Below are 21,534 nucleotides of genomic sequence, written 5' to 3'. Positions count from 1 at the left end.
GGACATGTCTGCTTTTCTAATAATGTACTAATGACACTCTCCCAAAATGGCACCAAGACAAATCTTTACGACCGGACCGACAGATACCCAGAGGAGCCGCTCCAAAATCCACGAGAATAAGAAGGGCGGGCAAATGAAGAGAATGCAGCCATGTTCACCACCCAGATGGCTGCCAGTCAGCTGGCCAATAAAGAGAACAAAAAGCCACATAATCCAAAAGACGCCCGCTGTACAGAGTAGTAAAGATGAAAGTTGTGTGTTTTCCCCCGAGGAAGGTGCGTGAGTGTGTGTTTGTGTCGGGGGTGAGGGGTCAGGGGTCAGCAGAGAGAGTGAACGGAACCGGATATGATGAGCCACAATCAGGAGCGTAGATAACAGTGAGTATCGATAAAAAGTCCAGTCTTTTGTTCTGTTCTGTTCTTGAGATCGTTCTCTTAGCAAAAATATCATGCAGTCTTCAGTCCCAAATCCCCTGAGAGGGAATCGGATGTTCGCCGTTTGAAGAAAGGAAAAGAAATTCAAAAACGCTCAAAACGTTTCTCCCATAATTACTCTTAAACATTCAAGTCATTCTCTTCATACTTTTTACAGAAACGTTCATTTGACAGGAGTGAGTGTGGGTTTGTGTGTGTGTGTGTGTGTGTGTGTACAGAAATATAATATATAGAAATATGCATATACATATGTATCATTGCTGGATATGTGTATACATATTTTCTCAACTGTATCAAAGCCAATTCAATGTGCTCTCAAAATATGGCCCATGATTCCTAGCGGAATGCGCATCAATTGACGTAATACAACCAGTAGATTAGGTTGAAGAATCCAAAGGTGATGGGGAAAATGACCCGGGACCACTTGTCAATGGTGCTGACGTCTGTCAGGTTGGGGATTTTGAGCTTCAGTTTGGACGAGCGTCTCCGCAGCCGGCAATTGGCCCGCCCCCTCATGGCGGCGCGGTCCAGCGAATGGTGGCCGTAGCCGTCGCGGGACGCCATGGGCTTACGGAACTGCACGCCAGAGCTGTCGAAGGACATGACGGAGTTACGGGAGTCACTAACGCTGCTGCCCACGTCGGTCGGCATCACCTCATTGTTCATGTCCAGTGTGGTGAGGAGGATGTTTCCGTAAGCGTCCACCTGCAGGACAGCGTGAGAAACAAGTCAAACACCCACACTCTGCAGAACATGGTGTCCCATGGCCAGTGTCTGCACTGAAGACACGTACCCCCACTTTCCTTTGTTCCTCCAGGTACAGGTTTCTCCGCTGTGTGTATGACCTGAGGGTGTTGCTTTGAAACGGAGTGGACATGGAGTCCTTGTGGCGTGAAAGACAAAGTGAAAAGAAAGTTAAACGCGCCATAAACGCCATGAAGAATCTGGTCAGGCATGGCTGACCAGTCTACTGGTGTGAGGTAGGGAGGGGACAAGGCCACACCTGCTCTCTCAGGCGCTTCTCCTCGTAGCGTGGACGCTCGTTGTTGGCTTTGTTGAGTCGCTCGTTGATCTTCTTCTGCTGCTGGGGTCCCCGGCCGAAAAACACGTAGTTAACGAAGGCGTACTCAAGAAGGGCCAGGAAAACGAAGACGAAGCAGCCCATGAGGTAGACGTCGATGGCTTTCACGTAGGGGATCTTTGGGAGCGTCTCCCGGAGGTGGGTGTTGATGGTTGTCATGGTGAGCACCGTAGTAACACCTGCATTTGAAACGGGCATTAGAACTGAGAACTGTGATTGACAAGAGACATTTTTACCCAAACCTCCAGACAGACATCCGGCTTCACCCTCAGCAAACCAATCATTCGTCAGAACCACCAAATCACGACTCCAAACCTCATACATCTTGCAGAAAATGCATCATGTTTAATCGCATACACATACGCACAAATGCTGTTAATGGACTTCAGTTCAGTATTCAACACCATCATTCCTCAGCACCTGGTCGAGAAGCTGAGCCTGCTGGACCTAAACACCTCCCTCTGCAACTGGATCTGGGACTTCCTGACGGAGAGGCCTCAGCATCTCCAGCACCACCACACTGAGCACTGGAGCTCCTCAGGGCTGTGTGCTCAGTCCAATGCTGTTCACCCTGCTGACCCACAACTGTGCAGCGATGCACCGTTCCAACCACGTCATCAAGTTCATCGTGGTGGGTCTCATCAGCAAGAACGATGAGTCAGGGTGCAGAGAGGAGATGCATCAACTGATGAACTGGTGTAAGGTCAACAATCTGTTTCTGAACGTGGACAAATGAAGATGATTGTTGAGAAGAGAACGGAGGGACCACTCTCCACTGAACATTTTGTCTGGTTTGGGAACTGCTCCCTGCAGCAGACAGTGAGGACAGCCGTGTAGATCATCGTAGTCTCTCTTCCATCCATAACGGACATTTACACACACGCTGCATCAGGAGATCCACCAGCCTTGTGAAGGAATCTACACACCCCTCACATGCATCTTCACCCTCCTACCATCTGGAAAAAGGTACCGAAGCATCCGGGCCCTCACTGCCAGAACAGCTTCATCCTACAGGCCATCAGACACCTGAACACTCAGGGACTTTCCACTCTGGACACACACACACACACACACACACACACTACCTCTGTTATATTATCTATTATAATTATAATCTATTTTGCACTATTTTACTTTGCACATTCATTTATCATTTGACTAGTTTAGTTCTGTCAGTCTCGCTGTTGTCTACATGTTTTTTTTATTAAATGTTAATCTTGCTCTGTCTGTGTTTGTCGCCCAGTTTGTCTGTGTCACACGGTCACTTTATATCAGTACGTAACGTTGTTTAAACGTTACATGTAGCGCCAGGTTGTTTCGTTTCACTACGTACTGTCTGTGTATGAAGCTGAAATGACAATAAAGCTCAAGTGAAAGTGAAGTGATGGTCATTGTGATACACAGCAGCACAGCACACGGTGACACGTGTCCTCTGTATTTAACCGTCACTCTTGGTGACAGCGGGCACCATGACAGGCGCCCGGGGAGCAGTGTGTGGGGACGGGACCTTCGTCAAGAGGACCTCAGTGGCACCTCAGTGGCACCTTGGCGGATTGGCCATGTAATGTGATTCTATTTAACCCAGTCAATATAGTTCAAGTGTCTACAGAAGACGTTCGGATTTGTTCTATATTTTTTTGACCGCACATTTTCCACTTCATTGTAAAGAAAGATGGCTTCATCATTTTCTCCCAGCCATCTGCTAAACCATCACAAGTGGAAGTTACATCATCTGTGTGACCAGAAAAGAGACACAGGAAGCAGAAACCACAATATAATAACTCCATTAAACGAAAATGAAAATGAAGTGTATATTTTAGTATAGTTTTTATCTTGTAAACACCATTTAGTCTCGTTTTTATTCATCAAGGGCAGCGGTGGCCTTGAAATCAGAAGGTTACATGTTCAAATCCCGACCTGCCAAGGTGTCACTGAGGTCCCCTTGATGAAGGTCCCGTCCCCACAAACTGCTCCCCGGGCGCCTGTCATGGTGCCCACTGTTACCAATGGCGATGGTTAAATACAGAGGACGCGTTTCACCGTGTGCTGTGCTGCAGTGTTTCACAATGACAATCACATCACTTTTCAACAATATTAGATGATATATTTCATTATAGTTATTATCACATGACCAGCATTTACGTCTCGTCTTAATCACGTCAAAAATGTTTGTTGATGAAGATCTTTCGGCAGAAATTTCGTTGATAAAAACAAAACTAGTTACATTGCAGAAACAAACCGAAACAATTAGAGTGAGTGGATTTTTTTGGACAGGTAATAGTTTAGAGAGACTAGTATGGGAAAAAAGTTCATACAGGGAATGTTCAGGAAAGACACTGCAGGATCGGACTTTCCACCTGAAAACAGACGTATTCAGATGCATTGGGTGAAAAAATGATCTGAATCGTCCCTGAAAGCTCCATCTTCATGCAGGGCTTGTCTCTGGCTGGATGGATTTCATATTTATAAATGAACTGCAGAGATGAACAGCTTTTGAGACTGTACACTGTGTGTAGTAGGCAGGATAAAAGATGGTAGATTTACTATGGTACTTATAATCAGGCTGGTATTAAAGCAGGACATTCTCAGGGTGAAGATCATGTGGTGTAGATGGTGCTCAGATTTACCCAGGGCCACACGGGCAGCAGAGGCATCGTAGTTGATCCAGAAGGAGACCCAGGACAGGATGGTGATGAGGATGGAGGGCATGTAGGTCTGCAGGATAAAGTATCCAATGTTCCTCTTGATCCGAAAGCTCAGTGAGAGCCTCGGGTAGGAGCCTAATGGGAGGAGAGGAACAGTCGATAGATTAGAAGGTGCTGAGGTTTGGTGCCGGTGGAGTTCCTGTCCAATTAAAGGTCCTGAAAGTGGCAGAATGGCAGCTTTTCTGCAGCCGGTGCTGCTGACGCCCCCAGAGGGGCTGACGTTCACATCAGCAAAGTAACGACCACGATGGTTCAACACACCTGTGGTGAACTTCACTTCACGGGACACCAAGCGCAGCTCCATGATGGAGAACTGGGGCAGCTCCAACTTGTCCACCCCAGTAACCGCTTTGTCGTCACCCTGCCAGAAGAACACAATGTCGTCTGTGGTGTACCCATCTGTCAAAAGGACACAGAGACACAGTGTCACTTCTGGGATCATCATTACATTTACAGCGTTTACCAGACGCCCGTGTCCAGAGCGCCTTACAGTCAGGAGTTACAGGGACGGTCCCGCCTGGGGACACTCGGGGTTCAGTGTCCTGCTTAGTGAATTTAAGGTGGTCTGGTTCATAGGCGAGTGTGTTACCTGCTAGGCTTCCACCATATCACCCCTTTCGTGAATCTGTAGACTGCCCAGTGTGTGTGTGTGTGTGTGTGTGTGTGTGTGTGTGTCCCTCTGCTGTGTCAGAACTCACTCTCCCTCCCCACCTGAGACCCCCCCACTCTGCAGTTTTACTCCAGGAGATCCATCACAGCGGGTGGCACCTGTGTGTCAGCGGGTCGATGGTCCGATCATCAGAATCTGGCCGCACGTGCTGACCGTACACCGGGGTACACTGTTCATGGCTGTGTGTGTGTGTGTGTGTGTGTAAACTCACAGCTCTCGATCTCCAGTGTGCAGTTCTGCTCATCCAGCGGGTATCTCCTCAGGTCCATCATACAGGCGGCTGTAGTGGTGATTCTGCAGTGGAAAGGAGGAGGGGCACAAGCACCGTTACCGTGGAAACCTTCAGGAAGAAGTAGCTTAGTGTTGACTGAGCCATGTGATCGTATATGAATGGCGTTTAACAGAGCGAGCTCTGATTGGGCAATGACAGGGGATCTTGGTCTACTGTATTCCTGAGTGCTTCATGGTTTTTAAGGTAAAAGGGTCAGGGGTCGCAGCTGGAGACGTACTGATGAACAATTCCTGACACAAATAATCCTGAGAGATGAAGAAGGATCAGAAGATCGGTGACCAGTGTGCCACACCTGGTGGTCCAGAACGAGAGGGTCAGTATGGTCCCGGATGCCGAGGTGCTGCTGCTGAAGCGCAGTGTGTTACACATTCAGAACATGTCTGCAGGAAAATAAAGCCCTGGATCTCCAAAGGTTGCCATGGCAACCAAGCAGCCATTTCCACCGTAGCATGATTGGGTGTGGGTGTTCCCTGCGCCAGCGGCTGCTGCACTCAGTTCAATTCACTAATATCGTGTCAGGCGGTGGACACACCCATCAACTCATATATCTTTATATCAAATTCATCCGTTCACATTCCACCAGCAGAACAGTGTGTGTGTGTGTGTGTGTGTGTGTTGCTCCATTCTATATTGACTGACAGTCCAAGAGGAAGATGCTGTAAAAGATGCCGAAACTGTTTTTTCCACGTCATTTTTTGGCCAGAAATCGATTGATTTGAGTGAAAATGAAGTGATGCTGCAGCTCAGCACACAGTGCACACGGTGAAACGTGTCCTCTGTATTTAACCATCACCCTTGGTGAGCGGCCATGACAGGCGCAGTGTGTGGACACGGTCCCCTTGATGAAGATACCGTCCCCACACACTGCTCCCCGGGCACCTGTCATGGCCGCCCACTGCTCACCAAGGGTGTGCAACAGTTTAAATTTACAGATATATATACACACTGCATAAAGAGATATTTTAGTATTGATGTAATGTAAATAGGTTACAGCAGGTTTGATTGATAAATTTACAATGCTAAAATATTATGTGTAAGTTTAGCCTTTTTACAGTGTATTACTATTACTTTTACTAAAACTAACACTACTATTAATACTACTAATACGCTCTCTCTCTGGCCAGAGGGAGAGACGTGAAGTGGGAGGACGTCTCACCTCAGGCCGTATAGGACAGTGCCGTCTGGGTGGAGCCGGATCATCCGGTTCTTCACTGTGACACCGTGCAGAAAGGACTTCTTGTCGTTGAGGAAGTAGGTATCGGGGAGCCACAGCTGGTCAGCCACACGGTTGTCCAGGGTCAGGTTGAGGGCCATCTCAGCGTAGGCCAGTCGCTTGTCCCTCCAGCTCTGCTGGAAGTACATGGTGATGGTATAGTCCTGTGCAGGGGACAAACGCATAATTACACGCTGGATAAACTTGTATTTAATTGTATTTCATTCGTCCCACCTAATATTTCTGCACTGCCACTATGTAAATAAACCAGTCAAACCTGCTGTAACCTGTTCATTTCCATCACGTCAGTCCCGAGACATTAAAACACAGAGCAGGACAACATGTCTCCGTCCAGACTGATTTTCACTACATTTACTGTCCGTCATGAACTCATCAAGACAAGACAGATGCCCGCCTCAAGGTGACGAAGTGGCCCGAGTTCCCTCCAGGCACCGCGGCGTTGGAGGGTTAGTGTCGGGTGACGGCGTCCAGCTGTAGTCTGGTTGGTCTGTTTCAGGCCCGCGCTGCATGTTAACAGCGGTGGCCGAGTGGACTGGTCCAGGGAAGATTGTGGGTTAAAATGTCCCCGGCTGCCATTCGTGGCTGAGTGTCACCATGACCACAGTCACTTTCATTTTAAAACAAGCCGATTCGTTTGGACGTCAGAGCGAAGGCCTCGCTGGCCGGCTGCAGTGCCACCATCGCTATTGTGCTTTAAAGGCTGAAACTCATTCAGGTAAAGAGGAAATGACCTACATTCCCTGAGTGGCGTTGCTCCTCAGAGAGGGAAAGTCACATTTTCCATCAGAAAAATCCACTTTCCGCATCATGAAAAATGGAAAGACATGAAATATTAAAGCCATTGCTTTGTTTTACAAGCTGTTGGCCCTGATTGCGGACGGGAATTTGCAGCAGCAGCAGTGAACCTTCAGGTGAAACCTCAGGAAACAGATGTGAAACATGTCTGATTTACTGGCTGATGCTTTTTCAGCTCACAGGTTTCCATGAAAACTAATGAACAGGATACCAGTGACTAGACCACGCCTACAGCTGCGAGAAGAAAAAGCCCCGCCCCCTCAGAGCGCTTGTAGGTTTATGAGCACCCATGTGTATGTATGATTGTGTGCGTAGGTAGCGAGTATAAACACACACACACACACACACACACTCTTCCAGTACAGGAGCCTGTGTACGTAGCATTTGTGCAGTTGCTTTAACTCCAGCTCGTCACCTTTGGTGACAGTGTGTGGGGACGGGACCTTCATCAAGGGGATTCGAACCGGCAACCTTACCCGCTAGGCCACCACTGTCCCGGTTTCTCATGGAAATATATATAGTTAATATGCAGAAAAGACCCAGCACTGTTCCCAAATCAGTGGTGTGGCATATCAAGGTGCTGATCAGACCGCATGAATATTGCACAGGAGTGTATCAGGGGTGCATGTGCGGAGGCGTTGGACACCGATGGTGCTGGGGCTTGTTGCCTGGCAACGCTTGGCTCGTGAAGGAGCCGGAAATGGCGAGCGTGAGCACGGTGTAGGAAAGGCCGTCTCTACTGGGGTGCAGCTGTACTTGAAGACTGCTGGCTGGAAGCGGTCAGAGTTCAGTCCCCTGGTCATAGTGAGGGTCAAGCAACATCAAGGGCAACCAGGAACAGACAAAGATAATCCAAAAGTCGTGGTCAGGAGAAACGGTCAGCACGAAACATGGAGCGGTTGGCACAACGTGAATGAATCAACAATGAGTCTGCTGCAACCAACATGGTTGCGTGTCTTTATGGCCGTACTGACCCTGGGGTCTCCCCCTTCCGAATCAGCGTGTTGGTAGGTGACCAGGCGCCCCTGTGGGCCCGTTGGTGTGATGGCGGCCATGACAGTGTGCAGGCCACAGCACAAACTTTTGAGGCAGCATGCATTTAGACTGTGTTATTAGCCTAGCGGGTAACACACTCGCCTATGAACCAGAAGACCCGGGTTCAAACCCCACATTGTGTCCCTGAGCAGGACACTTAACCCTGAGTGTCTCCAGGGGGGGACTGCCCCTGTAACTACTGACTGTAAGTCTCTCTGGATAAGGGCGTCTGGTAAATGCGGTAAATGTAAATTTGTCAGTCCGAATATTTACCATAGGTTTTGCACGTGAAATGAATTCTTTACCATAAGCCGTCTCCAATGGCGTTTCAGAGAATTTGGCAGTATATCCAACTGGCCTCACACCTGCAGACCACGCGTAACCACACCAGCCCAGGACGGTCACCCAGACAGCGGCAATTTCTGCACAAACTGTCAGAAACTGTCTCAGGGAAGGTCATCTGCATGCTCGTCGTCCTCATCGCGGTCTGGACAGAAACTGCACGCTCACTCTACCTGGAAGGGGTTCCCTCTCTTTATCACTCCTTCCCAACGTTTCTTCCTTTCTGTTTTTCTCTCTCCTGGAGGTGGGGTTATGGTATGGGTATGTTATGGACAACAAACACAGGTGCATTTTGAGTGCACAGAAATACCGTGATGAGATCCTGAGGGCCATCGCCTTGTGTTGCAGCATGATGAAAGTGAAGTGATTGTGACACAGTGAAATGTGTCCTCTGTATTTAACCTGGCTACGCCAGATACTGAGTGGTAACCAGATACTGAGATACTGAGTATTTGGCTACGCCAGATACTGAGTGGTACCAGATACTGAGATACTGAGTATATGGCTACGCCAGATACTGAGTGGTACAAGATACTGAGATACCCCACTTCTGTGGGAGCAATATTCATGCTGTCTAAGCAGCACCTTGATATGCCACACCTGTGAGGTCAGGTGGACTATCTTAGCAAAGGAGAAATGCTCACTAACACAGATTTAGACACATTTGTAAACAATGTGAGAGAGTAATGGGTCTCATGAAATGTGGGTGGTTTAGCCTGATGCAAAATTCAATCTACGGAACACCAGAGAGACAATAACATACCTGTTTTTGAAACATTTTACATGCATACTAAACCTCCCTGTTTTCTTTCTGCCTTATTGTACCATATGCAAAGAGGAAATTATAGGTATGTGAAGCACATATGATTGAAAATAACTTTGCATTAATCACCCATTCCTCCCTATTTCAGTCCAACAATCACTTTGGCTAAGCTCCAGAGATGCAGTTGGGAGATGGGAGAAAGTTGTAGAAAGTCAACCATCACTGCAGCCCTCCACCAGTTGGGGCTTTATGACAGAATGGCCTGACAGAAGCCTCTCCTCAGTGCAAGACACATGAAAGCCTTTGCTAAAAAACACCCGAAGGACTCCAAGATGGTGAGAAATACGATTCTCTGGTCTGATGAGACCAACATAGAATTTATTGGCCTTAATTCTAAGCGGTATGTGTGCAGAAAAACAGCCAGTGCTCATCACAGTCCAATACAGTCCCAACAGTGAAGCATGGTGGTGGCAGCATCATGCTGTGGGGTGTTTTGCAGCTGCAGGGACAGCATGACTGGTTGCAATCGAGGGAAAGATTAATGCAGCCAAGTACAGGGATATCCTGGATGAAAACCTTCTCCAGCGTGCTCAGGACCTCAGACTGGGCCGAAGGTCGACCTTCCAACAACACAATGACTAAGCACACAGCTAAAATAACGAAGGAGTGACTTCACAACAACTCTGTGAATGGCCCAGACAGATTTTCTTTGTTAATAAATTTGCAAAAATGTCAACAATTCTGTGTTTTTCTGTCAATATGGGGTGCTGTGTGTACAGTAATGAGGAAATAAATTAACTTTAACAAATGATTTTAACAAATGGCTGCAACATAAAAAAAAAAGAGTAGAACATTTAAGGGTGTCTTAATACTTTCCGTATCCACCGTATACAGTGAACAGTTATTATTTGATGGAACAGTGGTGCTCATGCATTTCCACTTCATCCACTTTCCTGGTTTGCGCTGAAGCAGCCAGTAGAGGAGCAAAATATGCCAATACCTTTCCACTTTATGCATCGGATTATCAAAATAGGGCCCGTTACTTTCAAAAAAATCATCTGATACATTAAATAAAGCATCTGGTAATCAAGCATAAATGAAGACTGTAAATCTGAACACAATCAGACACAACAAAGCCTGGCTGGATGGGGTGGGTCATATGACACTTACCATGTTGACCTCTGAGATGGAGTCGATGCTGGCAATGTTGATGCTCATTCCCACGACCACGGGAGGACCTGTGTGTTCAGACAGACAGAAATGAGCAGAGACAGTAACCCACCCACAAACACAGACAGGCCAATAGGACATGGTCAGATAGCGCAACTGGACTTTTTTTAGGCAAACATAACACTGGATGTTGTCTGGATGTGAGTGTAAGTGACATATATATATGATAAACACCACAATCAAATTAGTCTTAAACCTTGCACTTTAGGCTAGAGATTGTGGTTGATGGTCATTGGTCAAGGTTTTTATATTTTAGAAGCTGTTTGCCTCATTGCCTATTTTTCAAATCTCCTCCCCCTGATTTCAAAATGGCTGAGCATCTGCCTGGAGGTACAGACACACAGATGTCCATCAGGGCTTCTTCACTCACTCCTCTGTTTAGTGACATTCTTTCATTTAGCCACCGAAACCTGAAATATTAAGCAGCTGAGCATCCATCTCGTATATAAATAAATGTAGTAAAGATTTTACCCCCTCCCCCATCGCTGCCATGTTGACACAGAGCAACTCGCATGTTAAAGGCCCAGCGGCCATGCTCCTCGCTGCTCCATTGCTGCCTTAAAAAAGACAAAGTGCAGCCATTTTCCAGAGTGCCGTACGAAGGCAACCAGGAAGAATTTTCCCAAGAGATGTCAGAGTCCATTTGTTGGGTGGTTGTAAACAAAATCTTCCATCACTTCTTCCATCAGTTTCTTACTGCACATTTCAGTGACCTCTGTCTACTCAGAACTACTTCCAGCAAACCCTTAAGATCCCATTTGACCATTCCACAGGTGGAAGGAACCTGCAGTACAGGACAGAGTCTCTCTATAAGCAAGCAGCATGAGAAAACGTAAAGAACTCAGCAGATCCTTCTAAGCCTCATTTATCGAGTGTGAGCCCTGCTGCAGACTGGGCCAGCTCATGATGTTTTATTGGCTGCCAGCTCTGCCTTCGATCTCAGCACGTTCTTTGTGGTACAGGATGGGCCCACCGTAGAGACAGGAGCAAGGCACTGAAATGCAGCTTTAATCCCATATTTAGTACAGACTCCACGGCCCTTTGATTCTTCCTCAGATACAGCAGTCACCTCGGAAATGGAGCTCAGACTTAAGTTGATTTAACAATGCCAATAATGAAACAGAAAGGGCTGATCCCAAAAATGAGGATATAGTCAGCAAGGTGAGTTCACTCCATAGACCACTTCTTTCTCACCTTCTGTGATACCTCTCCACCAAAACCCAACAATCACCTCACCCAACATGATCTCAACTCTACATTTACAGCATTTATCAGACGCCCTTATCCAGGGCGGACAGGGACAGAAGATCTCCCCTTCCTCTTCATTGGAACACTTTTCTATCCTAACATCAGATGAGGTACTCAACTTTATTCAACCCAACCACCTGTCCACTGGATCCAATTCATCCTACAATGCTTCAATCGGTTTCCCATGACCACTACCCTTCACCCTTTATCTTTAATAAGTTTGTCGCATCTGGTTTTGTCCCAAAAGGTTCATCCATTTATTGACCCTTTATCATCCTAGTTTTTAAGAAATCCATCATCGATCCCTCAGATGTTTCCAGTTATAGCCCAGTCTTTCTCCAACCTTTTCTCCCAGAGTGTAGTGTCTGTTTCTGCCCGATACGTGTATACGCCCGCCATGCTGTCTGACCGCTGCCTCTTGGGTAAACAGCTGTTTGCGATATTTAGTGTTTAATGGTTTGCATGTGTTGGTAAGTTGGTACGTAGGTTGTGTAGAGTTAGCATAACGCCGCTAAGTCAGGGTCAGTCTGTTTTAATCAAACTCCTTTCACCTTTTGGTGCAGTTCGTTTGGTCTGTTGTGAACAAAATAATCGCCTTCAGGTTCGCACCAAGACCCCAAGGAAGAGGAAGGAAGACTAAAAACGCACAATTTCACACAAACATGTAGTAGTCCAGAACACAAGATCTACTTCCTGTATTTACTTAAAGTAAACATACTATTGTGTACTGATTGTGTTCAGTCTGCATTATTGTTGGTTGTGTTCTACTTGTATTGTGTTGTGCTGTATTGTGTGCTGAGTGTGTTCAGTCTGCATAATTGTTGGTTGTGTTCTGCTTGTATTGTGTTGTGCTGTATTGTGTGCTGAGCGTGTTCAGATTGTATTATTGTTGGTTGTGTTCTACTTGTATTGTGCTGTACTGTGTCTGAGTGTGTTCAGATTGTATTATTGTTGGTTGTGTTCTACTTGTATTGTGTTGTGCTGTACTGTGTGCTGAGTGTGTTCAGATTGTATTATTGTTGGTTGTGTTCTACTTGTATTGTGTTGTGCTGTACTGTGTGCTGAGTGTGTTCAGATTGTATTGTGTTTGGCTGAGTTCTGGCTGTGTAATGACTGTGCTGTATGTTGTGTTGTGCAGTACTGTGTCTGTTAAAATGTAATATGTTTGGTTGTGTTCTGGTTGTGTTGTGCTGTATTTGTGTGTTTTGACCTGTTGTCTCCAGCCCACCAGAGAGCACCAGACCAGGCTACACTCCCGTCCCTACTCACCCCCTCCCCAGCTCGTCCAGTGTCTACTCCCCACATGACGACTTGTCCCCTCGCTCCAAGCATGCCTGCAAATGTGTCCCTGAACTCGGCCAGTGACACCTGTGTATGATTGTATAAAGCTGCCCAGTTTGTCTCTGTTTGCCATCGGGACGTCCCCCGTCCTGTTCACCTCGTATTAAACCCCTGTTTCATGATGTTGTGCATACGTGTCCTTCTTCCTCGCCATGTCCAGCCATCGTTCCAGATCTACTGTCTCGCCATGTCCAACCAGCATGACAACAAGTAGTCTCGGTCACATTTCGGAATCATTGGATGACGGACATATTCTCACATTTACTAATAACTTGTTTAAAAAGGGGTGTTAGTAGCCTGGCGGGTAACACACTCGCCTATGAACCAGAAGTCCCAGGTTCAAACCCCACTTACTACCATCGTGTCCCTGAGCAGGACACTTAACCCTGAGTGTCTCCAGGGGGGGACTGTCCATGAAACTACTGATTGCAAGTCGCTCTGGATAAGGACGTCTGATAAATACTGTAAATGTAAAAAGTATTTCAGACGAATTTAACACTAACACACACACACACACACACACAAATGGTCCAGCACTTAACAATTCCCAGCATGCTCTATTCCTGACAAGTTGGGCCTTATCAGGGCTCTTAGTTTTTGTAAACTCAAAATCTATAGAAACCGAATGAGAATTGCTGGTGTCGTCCTCCTGTAAGTCGCTTTGGATTAAAGCGTCTGCGAAATAAAAGTTATCACTTTCACTTCACGTTCACATTATAATCATCTCTCTCTCCAAATAGGCTAAATCATTTTGTTGAATTGTCTGTGTCAAGTTTCGTGGACTGACACTTGAGAGCCCTCTGTCTAATTCAACATATTTGTGTATTTGCAATTGGTTTATTTAAATAAAAGAACGTCTCAGACAAAGCTACTCTATTCCTTGTGAGTATAAAAGGTGAAAAACCGTCACCCCTGCGTCCTGGGACAGGCGTCCAAGAAGCAGAGTGTGGAAACGGTCTGGATTCAAACCGGGGGCACCACCTAAAATCTCGCCTATGGACCCAGTCTGAGTGCATGTGCAGATATCTCTGTAGTTCCTTGTCCAGAGAGGGTCTACGTATGGGTGTCATCTGTATTGGCTGTGAAGACCATGGAGACATGCTGCTTCTACGGCTATACAAAGGAAATAGTTGTTGTTGGTGATGGTCTTGACAACAGATTCGGTCCAGTCGTGTTTTTGAGCTGCTTAATCATTCGTCATGTCATGGATCTCCTGCACGCCTGTACACTTCCATTCATGCTAGTGGACCCGTCTTCACCCAGGTGTCCTTTCTTCAGACTGTATTGTTGTTGGCTGTACTAAGCTTGTGTGGTGCGGTACTGTGTAGGACTGTGTTTTGACTATTATGTTGTGTGTGTGACACTCGCCTATAAACCAGACGACCACAATGACCCAGGTTCAAATCCCACTTACTACCAGGGGGACTGTCCCTGTCACTACTGACTGTATAAATGCAGTAAATGTAAATGTGTTTGGACTCTATTACCACCCTGAGAATGCACAATCTTGTCCAGTCTCAGAAGCTAAGCAGAGTCAGGCCTGGGAGTCCGCCTGGGAATACCTTGTAGGGGAAACGGCCCCGTAATCAGAAAGTCGCACTGCTCCCCGGGCGCCTGTCATGGCTGCCACGGCTCACTAATGGTGATGGATCAAATACAGAGGACACGTGTCGATGTGTCACCGTGTGCTGTGCTGCAGTGTTTCACTTCACTGTACTGTGTGTAATTTTATGACGTTGGGCTGCATTGTAACAGTGTTGTATTGTGCTGTACTGAATCTGAAAAAGAATTCCGCACGATTCATTTGATTTAGGCTGTCCTAATTCCTTTGCATTATTTCAAACCATATGTATGAAGTTAATTCAGCTTTAAGTAAAAAAATATTTAATCATGCAAGAATACCACTTTTAATTTGGATTCAATGCCACGTTTGATCAACTTAATAAGATAACTTGTTACTTAAAAATAAATCTAATGAACCATGAGGAACAGAATTGTTTTCAGTGTCCTTCAGAACACAATCGTCACCCAATCATTTGCTGTACTATTAGAGGCTTTATTAACTTATTTATATTCTCAATGTGTTTTTGTGCTCTGAAGCCAGATGGCATCTTTCTCAGTGCAGATATTTATCTGACCCCTCAGGAGGTCACATTGTTCCCACTGATGCTTCTGTTTGCCTCCACAGTTGGGGAACTGGCGAGATTATACTCAGTGTTATACTCAGGTGCTGATGGAGGAGAAATTCGCTGTACGATGAGAACCTCCATCTTCCAGGGTTATACTTACCTCCCCAACTGCACAATGTGTCATTCAGCAAGTTCGAGGACGTGCTTGTGTTGGAATAATAAGTATGTCCACCCATTTCCCTTCGTGGGACCAAGATGATGGCCTGCTAGTGTACACCGGGTGCTGAACATTTTCGTACTCTGTGTTTTGGTGCACCGTATAAGGTGGTTAGGTCTATCGAAATTGCGGAAAAACACTTTTAATGTAATGTAGCTTTGCGGACATGTAATCTTTGTATTTACTTGTGCAAATGCACTACGGGCGTCTGTATGAAATGTATTGTGTGTATATTGTTATTCTGGAAAATAGCATGTCGCACAGAAGAAACCCGGAGCTGCGTTTGCAGAATTCACTGCTCTTCCACCAGTTTACAATTCTATCATCCACTCATTGCTTAGCAACAGAGGGTTCCTTAGCAACAGTGCTCTATTGTCGCAGGAATGTTGCGAGAAAAACACTATATGGCTTGTCGCACATTCTGTTCAATCTTCAACTGCTGTTTTTCTCCTCCAGTCCATCAGTGTCATCCTTTAATACTTCTCTCCTGATGTCCCACAGCAGACAGGCAAGAGATGGTGGAGCTTGTGCAACATTGGAAACGGCTGGAATGAAGCCATATGTAGTTATTATGCAGCGCAGCACACAGTGACACGGTGAAATGTGTCCTCTGTATTTAACCAGTGGGCACCATGACAGGCACCCGGGGAGCAGTGTGTGGGGACGGCACCTTCATTAAGGGGACCTCAGTGGCACGTTGGCGGTTTAAGGCACATTTAACAGGTACTTATTAAAAAACATCACAATCCAGATCTGAGAGCGAGATGAATTCTCATCATCACCATGAATTCATGTGATCTAGATGTTCAGAGTAGCTCTCTGCTGCCCAGATATAATTAGCATATTTGAAGCTAATAACACAAGCAGTGACATGCAGAGCCTGAGCGGACATGTATTCAGCAAGAGGAGCTCAATGAGCATTGAAGGAAGGATGGAAGGAAGAAGAAAGTGTGTGTATGTGTGTTCCTGCTGGGGGAAGGGCCATAAACGGCAGGCCTTCTCCCTCTTCATATATATAAACATCAGAGCTCTGTGCCCCACACCCACCTCCCAAGGACACAGATTCCCATCAATCAGAGAAGAGCATCTCCACCCTCCTCCTCCCTCTTACATTTCCACCACTCTGGAGGATGCAACCCACATTTTTAGATTTACATTTACGGCATTTAGTTGACGCCCTTGTCCAGATTCGTCAGTGAGATGTACATCATCACTGTAATTCGGTGTAAAAGGGTTTTATTTAAATGTCTATTTATTTCAGCATTAAACATGCTCATCTAAGATGTGTGTGAGGGGACTCTCTGTGTGTGTGGTATGTGTTCAATGCTGCAGGTGTTTTAGGGATGCTGCGTGTCCATGACAACAAGATGATGCTGGTGTCCATGACAACCAGAACCTCGGGATGCAGTGACACAACTGTGGCAGCATGGTGTAACAGCGCACGCGCACACACTCACAGTCAGCATTAGCAGACTAAACAGTAACATGGAGCAGCAGAATGTCTGGTGACCACATTGAGAATGAAAGTGACGTGATTGTCATTGTGAAACACTGCAGCACAGCACATGGTGACACTGTGAAACGTGTCCTCTGTATTTAACCATCACCCTTGGTGACAGTGGGCACCATGACAGGCGCCCGGGGAGCAGGATGTGGGGAGGGTACCAAGATCAAGGGGACCTCAGTGGCACCTTGGAGATTATCTTCTGATCACAGGTCCACTTCCTTACCCGCTAGGCCACCGCTGGCCCACGTACCCCATGTGGAGTCAAGCAAACACATTTACTCCTGTCCCTGCAACCTTCTACCTTCTACTGTGGAATAACATCCATCCAACCTGAACCTCCAACACCAACACTACCTTCAGGAATGTCCATCAGGAGTGTTTGCTCAGTGTTCATTGTGAGTGTGTGTGTGTGTTTGGGGGGGTTCCAGGGTGCACAGCTCACAGTGGTGTAAAGACCCTGGAGTGACATGAAAGTGAAGTGATTGTCATTGTGAGACACTGCAGCACAGCACACGGTGACACGGTGAAATGTGTCCTCTGTATTTAACCATCACCCTTGGTGAGCAGGGGGCACCATGACAGGCGCCCGGGGAGCAGCGTGTGGGGACGGGACCTTCATCAAGGGACCTCAGTGGCACCTTGGCGGATCGGGATTCAAACCGGCTTTAGGGGGCGGCTTCCTGAACCGCTAGGCCACCAGGAACCTACCACTGACCACATGGTGGTCTCCTGGTGGTGATGATCATGTTGTGTGTGTGTATTTGGGGGGCTTCAGGGTGCACAGCTCACAAGTGTGTAAAGAACCTGGAGTGACATGGTGGTCTCCTGGTGGTGATGATCATGTTGTGTGTGTGTGTATGAGGGTTGATGCTGAGTGCTCGCACAGTCGAAATTAAAACACATTAACTGCTGCTGCATTAGTCACCAGATCCTTCACACAGTCTGCTCACTAAAACAACAAACAGCACAAAACATCTTGCCGTACGAAGGCGCGGTGAATCACAGCCGCGGGTGTGACACGCCGGGTATCCAGGCAACTGTGCTCCGTTCTGCAGACTGAACTTTCCCTGCTTTAATTAGCCTCGGCAGCAGAGCTGCTGGAATGTAGGACACCACAGGTTACAAGGAGGACCTTTTGTAAGAAGTACACTTTACCACATTTTGTAACACACTATTTGCACAAAAATATTTACAATTACATTAACAGCATTTACCAGACGCCCTTATCCAGAGCGACTTACAGTCAGTAGTTACAGGGACAGTCCCCCCCCTGGAGACACTCAGTGTTACGTGTCCTGCTCAGGGACACGATGGTAGTAAGTGGGGTTTGAACCTGGGTCTTCTGGTTCGTAGACGAGTTTGTTACACGCTAGGCTACTACCACTTACAGACTACTACCAAAATATTGACTACATAAATGAACCAGTCGGATGATCTTCAGTTTTCATGGTTCAGATGTTTCCAGTGGGGATTTGGTGGTTGGTTGGGGTTAGGAGATTAACCTAATCCTTCATATAAATGAAGAGCAGCCAATCTGTGTAATCTGAGGGAAATGATCCTGTGATTGAATGCAGGCCATAAACAGCCCATTCATATGGATGTAGACCAGGTATGGAGAACCTGAACCACAATTGTAATGCTCCCAAAAGAAACATCAAGACATGAACTCATTTCCGGTCAACCTCAGACCTTAAAAGTCTTCATCACGCATCAGTTACGATTGTACAAAAGGTTAAACATGTGAACACACCAACATGGATGTGAACCAAGGGTTTTCAAGACTGAAGTGCCCTACTCTGCTGTTCCATCAAGACATGGACGCAGAACACATACAGGAGGACCAACCTTACTGCAGTGATTCCTGAAGGTTCTGAATGAAGCTGAGGGAACCAGCATATCAAAAAACGTAGCATATCCTGTTCATATCAAATAGAACCTGTCAGAAGTCTTCTGCAGCACCTTCCAACAGGAGGACCACAAGGCTCAATACTGGGATAACTTCTGTTCATCCTCTACACCATGAACATCTCACAAGCTTCAAACCACAGGTCATCCATGTCCATAAAGAAGCTGCATTATTAGGTATGTTATAGAACTCCTGACTGGTTCTCTATACTGGTCTGGTGTCAGTGAACAGAGCACAATTCCACCACCTTCTTAAATGCTTCATTGAATCCCTCTTGATTAGGGTAACATGGCTGATTAATGGGTTAACATGATCTCCAAAACTCCACTTTGGTTAATCAGTATTGCCATCTTCATTATTAATATTTCAAATTCATGAATGTAATTCCCAGTTCAGACTGGGGAACGTCCCAGGACGGGCTCCAGCAGGACTGAGACGTTCACAGTGGCACCGAGATTTCTGACAAGTGAAGGGTCCCTTTTGGGAACGGTGATGATTAAATAACGATACTTAGACCTAATTTAACGTTCAGGAACATTAATTAAATCAGAAGGTTCTGCCTCATTCATGGCAGAATTATGGCAACACAGGTTTGTAATACTGACCATTCATTTGCAACCAAACCAAACCTACAAAATGGGGACAGGGGTGACTGCAATGCATTTATTAAAATAACTTAAACCTTAAATATGAGGTTTCCATATTTACACACCACCTCAAGACAACAGCCACCCACAGGCCAAAGAGAACTACGAGATTTATGGAGCTTGTTCTCCTGATACCTTCTCCATCAGATGCTGCCACTATGGGCTGTTTACCGAGAGCATGGAGCCAAAACCCACACAAAGTACAGGAGCAGCGAGAGAAGCAGCAGAGCACCAGGGGGGACCATGCACCATGTGATCCTCCATCATGGGGCGAGCGGAGCACCTACCAGCAAGAAGGCCCCAGTGCAAATACACACTCACCAGGATAACAACATGACAAGAACGTTTACCGTCTCAGCAAGTCCACCAAGCTACCCACCTCCAAAATCCGGACGCAGACGAATGTCATATCCCTTCAGCAGTTTGTCCACGGTCTTCTTGGCCACAGATATTCCAGTGTTTCCAGTGGACGAGCTGAGGGCGACAGGATGAAAGCAGGTTAGGGCAGATACAAGCAGGAGGACATTTCATGTGATGGACAGGAGCTCTAATGGACACATCTTTTCATCTCACAGCCCCTGTCTGTCTGCCTGCTCTTCATTCCCAGCACATGGATTTAAATGAGCTCATTTGCATAGATGAAGATCTCAGCCAGGTTTTAACTGGAATCATTTTCATCTCTCGGCATATCAGCGCTACAGAGTGATTGGTCACTTTCTATCATGTAATTATGAATCGAATAAAATCTGAAATCTATTCCACAGATTCTCACAGATGTGTGAGAATCATCATCATCATCATCATCCATGCTGCTGTTGCGCCTGAGATTTATGTTTCATACACACACACACACACACACAGACGTTTGTCTGTATACACGTCTTTTTGTGTGTGTGTGTGTGAGAGAGAGAGTGTGCGTGTGTGTGTGTATGTGAGAGAGAGCGTGTGTGTGTGTGTGTGTGTGTGTGTAAGTGTGTATGAGAGTGTGTGTGTGTGTATATGAGAGAGTGTGTGTGTATGAGAGTGTGTGTGTGTGTGTGTGTGTGTGTGTGTGTGTGTGTGTAAGTGTCTGTGTGAGTGTGTGTGAGAGTGTGTGAGTGTAAGAGTGTGTGTGTATATGAGAGTGTGTGTTTTTGAGAGAGAGAGAGTGTGTGTGTGTGTACGAGAGAGTGTTTCTGTGTATGAGAGTGTGTGTGTGTGTGTGTGTGTCTGTGTGAGTGTGTGTGTGTGTGTGTGTGTGTGTGTGTATATGAGAGTGTGTGTTTTTGAGAGAGAGAGTGTGTGTGTGTGTGTATGAGCGTGTGTGTATGTGTGTATGACGAGTGTGGTGTTTTGAGCGTGTGTGTGGGTGTGTGCTTTGAGCGTGTGTGTTTGAGAGTGTTTGTTTTGAGAGTGTGTGTATTGTGTTATAAGGCGGGTGTGTTTTTGAGAGTGTGTGTGTGTGTGTGTTTTGAGAGTGTGTGTGTGTGTATGAGAGAGTGTGTGTTTTTGAGAGTGTGTGTGTATGAGAGTGTGTGTGTTTGAGAGTGTGTGTGTGTGTGTGTTTTGAGAGTGTGTGTGTGTGTGTGTGTGTATAAGAGTGTGTGTTTTTGAGATGTGTGTTTGGAATGTGTGTGTAGTGTGTAGAGTGTGTGTTTTTGAGAGTGTGTGTGTGTGTGTATGAGAGTGTGTGTTTTTTGAGAGTGTGTGTGTGTGTGTGTGTGTGTGTGTGTGTGTGTGAGAGAGAGAGCGCGCGCTTTATGGGAATTTTACCTTTGCGCGAAGCGGAGAAAAGCCAGGGCTGCCAGAGCGGATAAAATTCCACACATTTTCTCTTCCTGAAGACCCAACATCTCCACTAATCCTGTCCGCAGCTTCACTGATTCCAGCCTCCGGAGCTCCAGTGAGAAGAGCGGACAGTGCGGGGTGGGATGAGCGGTAAATCAGGTGAAATCCGGAGGTGGGGATCCGGACTCATT

At 46.5% G+C, this 21,534-nt stretch overlaps 1 protein-coding gene across 2 annotated transcripts; it reads right to left on the bottom strand.

Annotated features, from left to right (window-relative positions):
* Positions 1-602: 602 nt before the first annotated feature.
* Positions 603-21,430, bottom strand: gabrb4 (gamma-aminobutyric acid type A receptor subunit beta4). 2 transcript variants are annotated; one of them, XM_028968679.1, is made up of 11 exons: positions 21,329-21,430; positions 19,956-20,050; positions 10,522-10,589; positions 6,339-6,559; positions 5,102-5,184; positions 4,482-4,619; positions 4,143-4,295; positions 1,438-1,694; positions 1,228-1,317; positions 1,089-1,139; positions 863-1,023 (listed from the first exon to the last, which is right to left on the bottom strand). In XM_028968679.1, exons 1-11 carry the CDS (start codon positions 21,406-21,408, stop codon positions 1,003-1,005), a joined length of 1,257 nt encoding a protein of 418 aa, XP_028824512.1. In that variant the 5' UTR covers positions 21,409-21,430; the 3' UTR covers positions 863-1,002. The 2 variants fall into 2 exon arrangements, with proteins under 2 accessions (XP_028824511.1, XP_028824512.1); XM_028968678.1 differs by having other exon boundaries at positions 603-1,139.
* Positions 21,431-21,534: the final 104 nt, after the last annotated feature.

Source organism: Denticeps clupeoides, unplaced genomic scaffold, assembly GCF_900700375.1.
Source record: "Denticeps clupeoides unplaced genomic scaffold, fDenClu1.1, whole genome shotgun sequence".
In the NCBI taxonomy this organism is placed as follows: Eukaryota; Metazoa; Chordata; class Actinopteri; order Clupeiformes; family Denticipitidae; genus Denticeps; species Denticeps clupeoides.
This window is presented reverse-complemented; position numbering and strand designations above follow the sequence as displayed.

Bases quoted from the DNA above. Each gene is read 5' to 3' on its own strand.
- gabrb4 (XM_028968678.1), bottom strand. From the start codon at position 21,408: ATGTTGGGTCTTCAGGAAGAGAAAATGTGTGGAATTTTATCCGCTCTG. The intron at 10,590-19,955 runs GTGGGTAGCTTG...CTGAACACACAG, and splicing joins TCTGCGTCCGGATTTTGGAG to GTCCTCCCGTGGTCGTGGGA. The intron at 1,140-1,227 runs GTACGTGTCTTC...GCTGTCCTGCAG, and splicing joins AGGAACAAAGGAAAGTGGGG to GTGGACGCTTACGGAAACAT.